The sequence below is a fragment of the Populus nigra genome, chromosome 2 (assembly GCF_951802175.1).
Source record: "Populus nigra chromosome 2, ddPopNigr1.1, whole genome shotgun sequence".
Lineage (NCBI taxonomy): Eukaryota > Viridiplantae > Streptophyta > Magnoliopsida > Malpighiales > Salicaceae > Populus > Populus nigra.
In genome coordinates, this window is record NC_084853.1 from 27751094 (window position 1) to 27764678 (window position 13585).

At 32.3% G+C, this 13585-nt stretch overlaps 1 protein-coding gene and 1 pseudogene across 1 annotated transcript; one reads left to right on the top strand and one right to left on the bottom strand.

The window, feature by feature from the left end:
- The first annotated feature begins 3789 nt into the window (after positions 1–3789).
- On the top strand, positions 3790–8115 carry LOC133681729 (glutathione gamma-glutamylcysteinyltransferase 3-like). Its single transcript, XM_062104847.1, has 8 exons — positions 3790–3965; positions 4065–4221; positions 4325–4563; positions 4675–4838; positions 5269–5320; positions 5896–6123; positions 6364–6873; positions 7800–8115. The coding sequence occupies exons 1-8, from the start codon at positions 3891–3893 to the stop codon at positions 7863–7865; spliced, it is 1491 nt and encodes a 496-aa protein (XP_061960831.1). The 5' UTR covers positions 3790–3890; the 3' UTR covers positions 7866–8115.
- A 5154-nt stretch (positions 8116–13269) lies between these two features.
- On the bottom strand, positions 13270–13380 carry LOC133684376 (small nucleolar RNA R71; annotated as a pseudogene).
- Between the last annotated feature and the right edge of the window lie 205 nt (positions 13381–13585).

Below are 13585 nucleotides of genomic sequence, written 5' to 3' on the forward strand. Positions count from 1 at the left end.
TCAAGTGTTTGCTGCCGAATTTTGTTGTCCGCAGCGAAGTAACATTCGTTGCCAAAAGTGTATTGGCTATAGCGAATTAGCATTCACTGCCGAAGTTGTGTTGTCTGCAGTGGAAGCGTGATTCACTGTCAAAATCAAGTTGCCTGGAGTGAATTAGCATTCGCCGCCAAAAGCGTGTTGGCTGCAGCGAAACAGCATTTGTTGCCAAAATTGAGGTGCCTGCAGCGAAATAGTTTTCACTGCCGAATTGTGCAGCCGGTAGTGAACCAATTTTCGTTGCTGAAGTGTGCGGCCTGTAGTGAACCAGTTTTCACCACTGAACTGTACGGCCTACAGCGAATCAGTTTTTTGCTGCCGAATTGTGTGGCCAACAGTGAATTAGTTTCGCTGCTGATTTTCTACAATAGATCCCTCGAGTAGAAATGACTTACATGCTTGTAATAATTTCATTGTATGATGGTGTAAAATGTGGAATACTTGAATATGAACATATAGGCTCTTGAAATAAGTATGGTGATAAATGTGATTTAAGGATGCAAATGTACTGACTTGTGGCCATGGATGTCTTAGGTGGTGTGGCCAGGATCGGACCATCGCCAGGACAAGGACAACCTGCAAGTGGAGAAGGTACGTGGCTTTCACCTTTTTCTCGTATGATGTTTATGTTTTGAAATAATTTACTTATGATGATATTTTATTAAATCCTTATTGAATGATGAAACGACGATGAAGTGTTTGATTGAATTCTTGATGATTATCAAAATGACTATGAAATGTCAATCGAGTTCTTGATGAATAATAAAACAATGACGAAAATATTAATGTTCTAAAATGACCCATTTAAGGTGGATATATTATGGTGTTGTGATGAATATTAAACCGAATATGAGATGTTGATTGGGCTATTATAAATTTAGGCTGCCGATGAATGGTAGTATGAGTATTACGAAGGATCTACTGTTGTATTTTTATTGAATGTAATTGTAACGAACGGTTGTATGAGTATTACAAAGGATCTATTGTTGTATTGTATTGAATATTAACTGTCATGAATGGTTGGATGAGTAATACGAAGGGTATTGTTGTGTTATACTGAATGCTAAAACTGTTATGGAATGTTTGTTTGTGTATTACAAAGGATCTATTATCATGTTACTAAATGTTAAACTATTACAGAATGTTTGTATGAGTACCACGAAGGGTCTGCTATTATGTTGTAGTGAACGTCAAATTGTTATGAATCATTTGAATGAGCAAATTAAAGGATATTACCATGTTATGGTGATTTCACAAACTGCCTCTGGAATGTTTGATTGGTTGATGATTAGCTTCGGCTAATGGCATCATAAGCGGATAACCAGGATGAGCAAATGATTAGTTATGACTAATGGCATCCAAAGCAGATGATCGATATGAACAAATGATTAACTTCGGATAATGGCATCCGAATAGATGACTGGGACAAGTGATTGATTAGCTTTGGCTAATGGCATCCGAATGGATAACCGGGACAAGTGATTGATTAGCTTCAGTAAATGACATCCTAAGTGGATGGCCAAGATGAACAAATGATTAGCTTCGGCTAATGACATCCAAAGTGGATGGGCAAGATGAAAAAAATGAGTAGGCTTCAACTAATTGCACCCTAAGTGGATGACCAGAATGAACAAATGAGTAGCTACAACTAATGGCACCCTAAGTGGATGACCAAGATGAGTAAATGACTAGCTTCGACCATAACATCCTAAGAGGATGACTAGGATGAATAAACGATTAACTTCGGCTAACGGCATCCTAAGAAGATAGTCAGATTTGAGTGTTATGAGTTAGTTTTAAGAACTGATGCATTCATGTATACTACTTTTTGTATATACTAACTATATGAAAAGAATTACGATTGTTATACTTTAAACAGAGAATAACATTAGTTTGGCTAATGGTATCCGAGATGAATGATCGGGTTTGATTATTGTAATTAACCTCGGTAATTGATGAATTATTAACGGTGGTATTTATATAAGTAAGGAGAAATGAAAGAATTATGCTCTTTTGGTTCATGAATAAAATGTAACGTTAATATTGTTTTCTTATGTTTTCTTAAATTGCCTATAATGCTTGAAATTATCTTGTGTTGTAACAGGGATATCATACCAACATGTGTGTAAGGAAATTCATTCGCGGCTTACACATTTTGAAAAGAACTATATATTTGCATGTTATGAGTGATATGAGTTTTACATGAATAGAAGTGTTAATCACTCAATTAGTTGTCCGACCCCTTTTGGTAAAGACTAGTAATGAAAAATTGAAATTGAACATAGATGTGAATGTACGAACAAGTTGATATGATGTGTATGAATATACATATGAGGTATTCATCTAATAAGGATGTCGTGCTGTGAAATTACATGAGGCTAGGTTAACGAAAGTACTAGTTGTGTAACTTGTTGTTCGACACTATTGTATGAACTCGTGATGATAACGAGATTAGAATAAGAATATAACTTTATGAGTATGTCGATATGATGTAATGTAAACCTATGAGTATGGAAATATAATATTATGGGCACGTGTATTGAGAATCCGTTCTATGAGAATGTTGATTTACGTTATCCTATATAGATTGTGCATTGTTAATGAACATAATGCAATGATAAATCTGAAAAATGATATGGTGAAAAAACATCAAAAAACCAGACGATTAAAAAAAAATCCAGTGATTTTGAACTTGAAAAAGTCGGGTCATTATATGGCAAATTGTCAAACCCAACATTATTAGTTTTAGCCACTTGTTGAATCTAAACGAACATGGGTCTGACGAGCTACCCGACTCACTTCCCCTAGGTTAGGCTACACACCAACCTTAATTGGTCTAAGGGCTTTGTTTATTCATTCTTAAGATTTTTGACATAAACTACTCGTGTCAGGAGTAATCGTCTCTCTACATCTATAGATGTATAAAAGGTCTTCCAAGGGTTTACCACATTTCCATTTCATTAATGATGTGTAAGAAATATTTGTTTCTCATTAATGATGTGTAAGTGATTTTTATCCCTCATTAATGTCATTAGAAGAAAATGACACTCCAGCCCTTTCAATCCATTAAAATGATAAAATTCAGAGATTATAAATGTTCTCTAAACTACTCAAATAAATAATTCACAATTTCTTTTCTCCAGGCATTCATATTTTTATTGTAGAACATTTATCATACCTAAATAAGAACAAACACTATTGTTCTTAGAATTTAAAGTTTTTTATTTTATTTATTACAATCTTTTATTTAAAATCACTGACTTTATCAAGGATTCCTAAACCCTACTTAAAGAAATTGTTTTGCAGGTGCTAGGACTTCTATTATCAATCATATATTTTCTAAGCTTTAGAAAAAAAAATACGAAATTGAACTTGTGGTTAACCACTATCTAAAAATTAAATAGCTTTATTTATGAATATTTCAGATTTTGAAACATCAATAACTAAACAAATATGATATATTAACTCTGTGTGGTTGTTGTTTTAGACAATATTTGGGAATGCAGTTCAAACCATGTTTCTTAAAAAAAAATTAATTTTTTTATTTAAAATTAATTTAATTTTATGTTTTTATATTATATTGATGTATATAATGTAATGATATTAAAAATAATTTATTAAAAATAAAAAAATATTATTTTAATAAATTTTTAAATAAAAAATATTTTAAATCCCGCCACCAAACACGCCGGCGCCCCTCTTCCAAGTAAAGGTCATAAACAATATATTATGTTCATACATTCCGAAGGTAATGCATGTTTCTTTACTTTAATTAAATTAAATGCAAGTCTAAAACTTTATAATTGAGAGAGAAGATAAAAAATTTCCTCCACAAGAAAGAGGAAAGAAAAAAAATGGCGGTGGCAGGTTTCTACAGGAGAGCGCTTCCTTCTCCTCCTGCCATTGAGTTCGCTTCTCCAGAAGGCAAGGTAAATCTTCCTTGTTCCTTTTTTTCTCTCTAAGTTTCTGTATTTTGTTGTTTGATTTGTTTTGTGGGTAATTGTATCATTCTTCATGGAATGCTTCAGCAACTGTTCACTGAGGCACTTGAAGGAGGGACCATGAATTCGTTTTTCAAATTAATATCTTACTATCAAACCCAGTCAGAGCCTGCCTACTGTGGACTTGCCAGCCTTGCCATGGTCTTAAATGCCCTAGCAATAGACCCTGGAAGAACATGGAAAGGTAATAAATAGCATATGAATAAATCCGCTTCCAAATTGATCAAAATTGAAGAGATGCTGAGTCAAAAATTTGGTATTTTTTTTTTCTTGATATGATTAATCAGGCCCATGGAGATGGTTTGATGATTCAATGCTTGATTGTTGTGAACCCTTGGTTAAGATCAAAGAAAAAGGCATTACATTTGGGAAAGTTGCTTGCTTGGCTCATTGTAATGCAGCTAAAGTTGAAACTTTTAGGACAAATGAAATCACAGTTGATGGTTTTAGGAGATTTGTGGTTTCTTGTAATTCTTCAGAGGATTATTATATCATTTCATCGTACCACAGAGGGGCTTTTAAACAGGTGTGATAATAACATCTTTTTTAATAAGTAATCTTGGGGTTGTTTTTTCATCATTTTTTGAAAAAAAAAAAAAAGAACAAACAGGATTGATTTGTTATTGTTTGATTGCAGACTGGAAGTGGTCATTTCTCCCCAATTGGAGGCTATCATGCTGGAAAGGATATGGTTCTTATCTTGGATGTTGCCAGATTCAAATACCCACCTCACTGGGTTCCTCTTGAACTTCTTTGGGAGGCTATGAATACTATCGATAAAGCAACAGGACATCATAGGGGGTATACTTCTTACTATCTATTCTATTGCCTATAGACTGGGCGGTATATTTCTCTTTCTGTCTATACTTTTGACTTAGTATGTGTTTTATAATTCCCTGAGATAAGATTATATGTGATTGTATTTTCCGGTGCTGAGTACCAGGATGTGCTCTTCTTTTTTTCCTGCCTATATGTACTTCTCATTTGTACGTTAGAACCAGAAGAAAGGTGATTGGAAAAATAATTTTGCTATATTATATCTTCATTCTCAAATGCAGATTTTATTTTACGTTGTGAAATTTAAACTTGATTCTTAATGACATTGTTTGTTCAAGATAACTTGTCATCTTTGCATTTGAGTGACTTTTGTTAATTACATAGAAACCTTGAGATTACGGTGGTCAGTGAGCTAAACCTAATTTTGCCATTTTGTTGTGGTTTAACTTTTCAGGTTCATGATACTTTCAAAGCTTGACAAAGCATCATCTATTCTTTATACTTTGGTACTGTTTTTATTTTATTTTATTTTATTTTTTGCTAGTTCTGTGACAAGCAACCTTGTTGTTGTGGCACTTCAGGGAAAATTCTCGCAGTTAATTTTTTCTCTCTCGTATGCAATACTTTGGAGTGTGAACAAATAGTTGGAATCAATTTCATAGTTTTTGACAAATAATTTATCTCAAGCACTTGAATGGATGTTAGATTGTATGAAGCAAACAATCCCCCATTCCTTGATAAATTTCATGAATATCAGAACTGTTCTTAAAAATTTAATTTCTGTAATTGTTAAAGTAAGACAAACCAGGATCTTGTTTGGAAATGTGATCCTAAACTAGAAGTGGTAAAGGTAAAAAACTAGCAGTGTGACTGATTGTTTTTCTTGAGAGTGATAAGTTTCTGCCACTGTATTCTTCTCACATGAAATATGACATTCTTTGTTTTTCATTTGCAGAGGCATGAGTTTTTGCTTGAGATGTGCTTCCATTGTCAATTTGTTATTGTCATTCTGCTTGTCACAAACCATTGTTTTCTGAAGACATACTGATTATGTCTGCTTCTTGTTGTGGATTATCTGCAGAGCTGTAGGCACAAGGGTTGGAGCAGTGTTGCCAATTACTTGAGTGCAGATGTTCCTCACCTTCTGAAATCAGAGGATGTAAAGGATGTAGAGGAAGTACTCTCTGTTGTGTTTAAATCACCACCTGCTGACCTCAGAGAGTTCATCAAATGGGTTGCAGAAGTTCGGAGACAGGATGATGGGGGTATAATCTTAAGTGAAGAAGAGAAAGGAAGGCTTTCCATCAAGGTTTTTTCATGGCTTCTCAATATACTCTAATTTTTTTAATCTTTCTTTCCCTCTTTTTCCTAAATTACATCTCCTAGAAACTTGAAGTTGATATCAACCTTTGTTACCTTAAAGTTCATAGACCCACTTCTCGCTGTTGTTTTTCTTTCTGGTGTTTTCTTTCAACAAAAAGAAGGCCTTGAAAATAAAATCTTTTGATAGAAAATTCTGTTCTTTAAATTGTGAGGTTTGGGATTTCAGGAAGAGGTGTTGAAACAAGTACAAGGGACTGAACTATTTAAATATGTGACCAGATGGTTGGTTTCTGAAATTTCAACATGTAAAGGCGCAATTTCAGGTCATAACAATGAATTGCCTGAAATTGCTGCAAATGTCTGCTGCCAAGGAGCAAAACTTTTGACTGAAAATTTCAGTTCACTGGATTGTATGGTCTTTAAGAAAGCAGGTGTGAAATTTCGGAAAAGTGATGGTGAAAAGCCTGTAACAGAGGTGTCAGGAACTGTGTTTACTGACGGCTCTGAACAAGGTGTTGATATGCTGGTTCCTTTATCTCAGACAGCGGCCAGCAGTTTGTGTGATCTAGATCAGAATGGTTGCCATGGATTCCATCCGTCTGCTGGAGATGTTTTATCAGTTCTCATATTTTCCCTACATCAAAATACATGGTCCAATATTAAAGATGAGAAACTTCAGGCAGAAATCAATTCTCTGGTATCAATTGACAATGTCCCCCCTCTGCTTCAAGAGGAGGTATTGTTTTGGATTAACCTTTCGTTCTTCCTTTCTTTTTTTGTTTCAGTTTGATTCTAAGTTAAACTGCTATCATTTCGTAGTTTTTTACTTCTTTTTCTGTTTTTAGTTACAAAAAATTACATTCCATACTGGTTTGATTATGGAAGTAAGTCGCCACACAGTTGTCCAACTCTATAGGGCTTCTAGATCAGGCTTTGGTATAAGCTCTAATTTCCTTGGAAACATGTCAATACAGTATGAACAGAACCCAAGTGATATGCTTCAGAATGGCAGTGTAGTTGATAACTTATTGTGTCTGATATCCTACAGGGATCTGGTATCTAATTTTGCATATTTCGGGTTCCTAATTTATTTATCAATTGGTGAAATAAATCAGATTACTGAGAGATGTTATTTAACACCAACACATTTGCAAGAAGAAAAAAGGTTTTATGAAATAGACTGAGATTTAATGACTCTAAGCACACACTGAAAGATGCAAAAGTTCAACATGGATTTTGAGATCATTATCTAGGAAGTAGTTCCCAGTTTAAAGTCCCTGAAAATAAAAACTGGTTGGAAAACCAGGTGATGCTGATGTATGAGGTTGAACGAGCAAACGATTATTAACTACACCAACCTGTTTTCTCTTAAAGGATTTGTAATGGTAATGTTATCTATTCAGAACTTCAGGTCCAAGGCTGCTACATTTGAAGTTTCTTTTCAAAGGAGAGGTTTGCATATTTTGGGTTCAGTTAATAGTTGCTGTTGTCACATGAAATTGAAGTGAATATCATTACTGTGGCAGTCACAAATGCTTATTTGAAATATTTATTAGTAGCATTCAACTTCCATTGAAGCTTTTATCGTTGTTACATTCTTTGGCTATCGATGAATTATTATTAGTAGCATTCAAACACCCGTGTTGTTTTTGGTCTTGACAGGTTCTGCATCTACGGCGGCAGCTCCATTTCCTAACAATTGATATTGGCCTTGCATCTGCATCATGACCTTTCCACTTTTTCTTCCTCTCTGATATCTTCCGGACAAGGTTCATAACGCATACAGCTTGCCATTTTAAGCATTTGATCGGGTATTTAATACTAAAGATTTAAAGGATTTACTTGCATGACAGGTTGAAGAGTGTGCAAAAGATAAACACTACCACATGATGTAAGAGAGTTTATAGATTTTCAAGTTTAAATGCCAAGGACAAAACCATTAGCTTTTCTGTGATAATAATACCAACGAATTCGATCACTTGCAGTGTGTGTGTGTGTGTTACATTTTTTCTCTTTTGTTTTCAACTTGAATCTTTGACTTTTGTTTCTGACTAGCTTACCCCTTTATGTCGAAGCATTTCAATCTTCAACTTTTCATGAATCCAATGGATATCTTTCTATGGATTGAGCTCTTCTTACTTTGAATTTTCAATGGTTAAAATTTTGTTCTTGGTGGGTGATTGAAATGTTTTAAAATTATTATTATTATCATTATTTTCTTTAAAGAAATCCAAATTATTAATTTAAAATCAATGGTTTTGATTTCACAAATATAATAATTATCCAAATATATATATTGTTTGTTGTTATAAAATATATAATTATATATATTGAATGTCCATTAGAATCTCCTAGATTTTATGACTCTTGAGTTTATTTTCTTGGTTTTCTATGACTTGAATTTTCTAGTGTTTTTTAATGTTCTTATTTTTTTTTTCATATAAATAGACTATTTGTCTTGTATTCTAAGGAGAAAATATATATAAAAAAGGTATGAATTTCTCTTAAGTTTTATTTTGAATATACATGTTCTTATTTGTTTTTTATTTTTTTAACATGTTATCAACACGATCACTCTATTTAATTTATTTTGACATGTATGAATTATTTGGTTTTATATCTTATGTTACGTGGCTAATATCAATTTTTTTTTTATTATTGTTCATATTTTATGGAATATATTTGGTTATGTAACTTATTTTGACAAATTTTATTTTCTTTTTATTCATTGAGATTTAAAGTTCCTAAAGGACTAGAAATGTAAGTTCATGAAGAATTAAATAAATCAAATATAATTTTTGAAGAACTAAATAAATAGTAGTCTTAAAAGATTGATATTTTTTTATTTTCAAGATTTTTTTTAATAATTTTATTTTAAAATAATGTTGAATTTGATGAAACTTGAATTTATTGCTCTTGATATATCTGAGAATATTTTTTTGCCATGGATCTTTTGAAGCTGAGATTTGTCTGGAAGCTATGAATCTTAGAGGGACTATAAAAGAAGAAAATAATGCATTCTTATAGGATCGTGTAAAAACAATGATTTTTATTTGCCACCATTTCCATAAGGATTAAAAGTTGAATATCTTATTATAAAATATTCCTTTGTTCCGTGGCAAAATCTAAAGAAAAGATATAACCATTAAAAGTTTACCATATTTTATTAAGCTTATTATGATTGGTTGCACCTGAGGTTGTAAGACTTTAAATCAGTTAGTTAATATAATTCGACTTTTTTTTAAAATTACTTCACAGCTGAAATTGTGGTGAAAATATTACAGAAGATCAAATGTTAGAAAAAACATTCTCACTTTTCATACCTCAAATATTATCCTGAAGCAACAACAATATAAATATTATCCTGAAGCAACAACAATATAGAGAATGTAATTTCAAGAGGTATTTAGGACTAATTTTATGTTTTTTTATGGCTGAACCAAATAAGAAGCTTTTGATAAAAAATTATCAATTATATTCCATAGGTTCTAAACCATTTCCTGAAATGAATGAAATCTTTGTTCAAAAAACAAGAAAGAACTAAGGGTATAGATATGAAAAAAAAAATAAATGGAAAATGAGAAGATATAATTCTTTAAAAGGCAAGCCACTGTATCACCATTTCCTAAAGTTAATGAAATCTTTGTTCAAAAAACAAGAAAGAACTAAGGGTATAGATATGGAAAAAATAAATGGAAAAATATAAGAGATAATTCTTTATAAGGCAACCTACCATATCACCAAAAATAAAGACACAATGAATCCAGACAAGAAAAGGACAAGAATTTGCATAAACTTTAAAATAAGTGTTATAGGTGTGGTATGTATGGTCATTAGTCTTGCACTTGTTGCTCACCAAAACATCTTACAGATTTATATCAAGCCTTTCTGAAACAAAATACAGTTGAGACTAATTTTATTCATAAAGATGATTTTGAAAGTCATAATCTTGATGTTAATGCTTGTCTTGATGTTTCTGAGTTCTTTGAAAACCCAAATAAAATAGATAACATGCTTAATAATGAAATCCTTGAGAATGATAAATATTTTTTTTATTTGTATTACAATAGTTATCTTATATATATAAGAAAAAAGGCATGGATTTTCATGAGAAAGATTTATGTTTGGCAGATAGTGCAACAACGCACACAATTCTCAAGGAAAAGAAATATTTTGAATATTTGACATTAACCTAAACTAATATTACTACAATATCAGGTCCAACAAACATGATTAAAAGCTCGAGAAGAGTAATATTTTGTTACTAAATAACACAAAACTTGGCATTAAAGATGCATTATATTCACCTGAGTCCAAAAGAAATTTACTTAGTTTTAAAAATATGTACTAATAGTTATCATATTGAAACAATAAATAAAGACAAAAAACTTTATATATATATAAGGAAAAGAAATATTTTGAATATATGACATTAACCAAAGCTAATGTCACTACAATATTAGGTTCAATAGACATGATTAAAGGCTTCAGAAGAGCTAATATTTTGTTACCAAATAACACAAAACTTGACATCAAAGATGCATTATATTCACCTTAGTCGGGAAGAAATTTACTCAGTTTTAAAAATATACATACTAGTGGTTATCATATTGAAACAATAGATCAAAAAAAGAATATCTTTATATTATTTCACGTATTTCAGGCTAAAAGCTTATTCTTGAGAAATTACCTTCTTTCTCTTCTGGAATTTATTATACGATCAAGAAATCTATTGAAACAAATGTTGTGATACATTAGAGTGTTCCGACCCAAAAATATTTATGCTTTGGCATGATTGACTTGGAAATCCGAGATCAATGATGATGTAATGAATTATTAAAAACTCACATAGGCATTCTTTAAAGAACCTGAAGATTCTTTTACCAAGTGAAAATTCATGTACTACATGTTCTCAAGGTAAATTAATTACCAAACCATCTCCATCAAAGGTTGTTGATTAGTACTTAAAAGTGCATTTTTATCAAGGTTTTATATCATCATTTTGCACTTAAAGTATCAATAACTCCTTAACTAAAGCATGTTTTATAATAACATATCTAATTATATAAGATACCTTTAATTTATGGTAAATGTTCATCTTATATGCAGGCCTATCACATAAATGAAAGAATTGATTGATGAGTTGAAGTACTGAAATTGAAAGGACAAAGAGATGGCCAAACTTAGAAAAGAGATGCTGGTGCAGTCCAAACTTGAACACTGTTCGGTAATTGGGTCATATCTGGAGCTGTAGATCTTGGATTTAGGTCCATTTTATATGGATGGAAAGATAAGACATAGGCCTACAACTTTCATGTGGAGTCCAAGATTTAAAAAGGCCGTTTTCAAGTCCAAATTGTAGCAACAACGAAGAAGTCCGAATCTGTCCTGTAGCCCAGACACTGTTCAGTGTTCAGCCCATATCTCGAGTTCTAGAAGTCCAAATGATCTCAAATTTTTACCCTGGAAAGATGAGACAATTTCCTAGAACTTTCATGATTCAAGTTTGTTCAAATTATGACGTCATCAATGACGTTTTTGGCAGACAAGAAGATAAGAATTGTCACCAAGTCAAGATGTGGCCACCCACTCATCAATTAGTCAACAAATCAATAGTTCTGAATTTTGGCCTATAAAAGGAGGCATTTGCCATGTATTTAGGCATCTTGGTTTCAGATCAAGATCATGCTCTTGCTCTCTCTTTATATTTTGTAATGCTTAAGTTTTGCTTATATTAATTTCTTGCTTATGCTTTTCATTTCCTTTCCTTGTTTATTTATGTCTCTTCCTTTCATTATGTTTAACTAAGTTAATTATGTCAAGGTGAAAAGGGTACACTAATGGTGTAAGAATAAGTATAATATAAACTTAACATGGACCTTAATGTTGGATACTAACATGCTTTGTATTTGTTATCTTGTTCACTTTTAATACTTTGCTTGTTAAATGATTAATCTAGATTTATGTTGTATAACACTTGGTACAACAAATACTTAGCACTTTCATAGCCCATACTGTATGGTATAACCGACACCTGCGCTATGAAAGGAACTTGATTTGTTGTTAACATAAGTTATAATCATGAATGCCTGGCAACATTTACAAGTATTAGCATTATTCGAATAAGATAACTAATGTAACCATGTTAACAATTTATAATCTGATTGGAACCTCCTTTGTGTGTGGTTTCCAATTGAATAATAAGAGTTTATACTATACTTATTTGAAGTACCATTAGTGGATCCTCTAACCTTGACATTTGTTGTTAACATTGTTTAATCCTTACGTTAATCTTCCATCTCAAAGTTCTCACCGACTTCTTCCTCTTCTTCTTCACTATTATTATCATCATCATTATTGTTGTTGTTGTTGTTACTATTGTTGTTGTATTATTGTTGCTTATAATTTATACAAGTAACCTCCCTGTGGTTCGACCCCGGTCTTGCCGGGTTATTTATTACTTCGACACTCCTGCACTTGGGAGAAGACATCAATCTTTTGGTCGTGTCAAGTTTTTGGCGCCGTTGCCGGGGAGGTAAATTCTTGTACAAATTATAGTATTTATTTTATTTTCTCTTTTCTCTTTTCTTGTATCTAACTTTGTTTCTTTTGTTTCCCTTTCTTTTATTTTCTTCTTCCTTTTATTTTCTTACACGTGCATGAGAGTTTGGTCACGTATATTAAGTGGTAGACTTTGTAGGGTATCCTCATCATTTTCAGAAAATATGGCTGAAGAAGATAACCAATCGCTTCATAATGAGAATAATGAGAATATTCGGGTTAGAACTCTTAGAGACCACATGAATCCCACAAGAACAAGTGCACCCTCATGCATAGTTTTTCCTCCTGATGCATCTCATTTTAATTTTAAGACAGGCATTATTCAACTTTTACCGTCTTTTCATGGCTTAGATTTAGAAAATCCATACTTGCATTTAAGGGAATTTGAGGAGGTTTGCAACACGTATAATGACTCAAATTGTAGCATGAACACCATTAGATTGAAGCTTTTTCCTTTTTCATTAAAAGATAAAGCTAAAACATGGCTACAAAATTTGAGACCTGGATCCATTCGTGCTTGGGATGAAATGCAACAACAATTTTTAAAGAAGTTTTTTCCATCCCACAGAACAAACTCTTTCAAAAGACAAATCATTACTTTCTCTCAAAAACCAGGAGAAACATTTTATCAATGTTGGGATAGGTATCGAGACTTACTTAATACTTGCCCTCATCATGGTTTTGAAACATGGAGATTAGTTTCACATTTTTATGAAGGGTTAACTCCTAGAGATAGGCAAATGGTTGAATTAATGTGCAATGGAACTTTTGAGGATAAAGACCCTAATGAAGCAATGGATTACTTAGATTTGCTAGCTGAAAATGCACAAAATTGGGACACCACAGGTACTTATGAGGCACCAAGTAAAACCCAACCTCATACATCT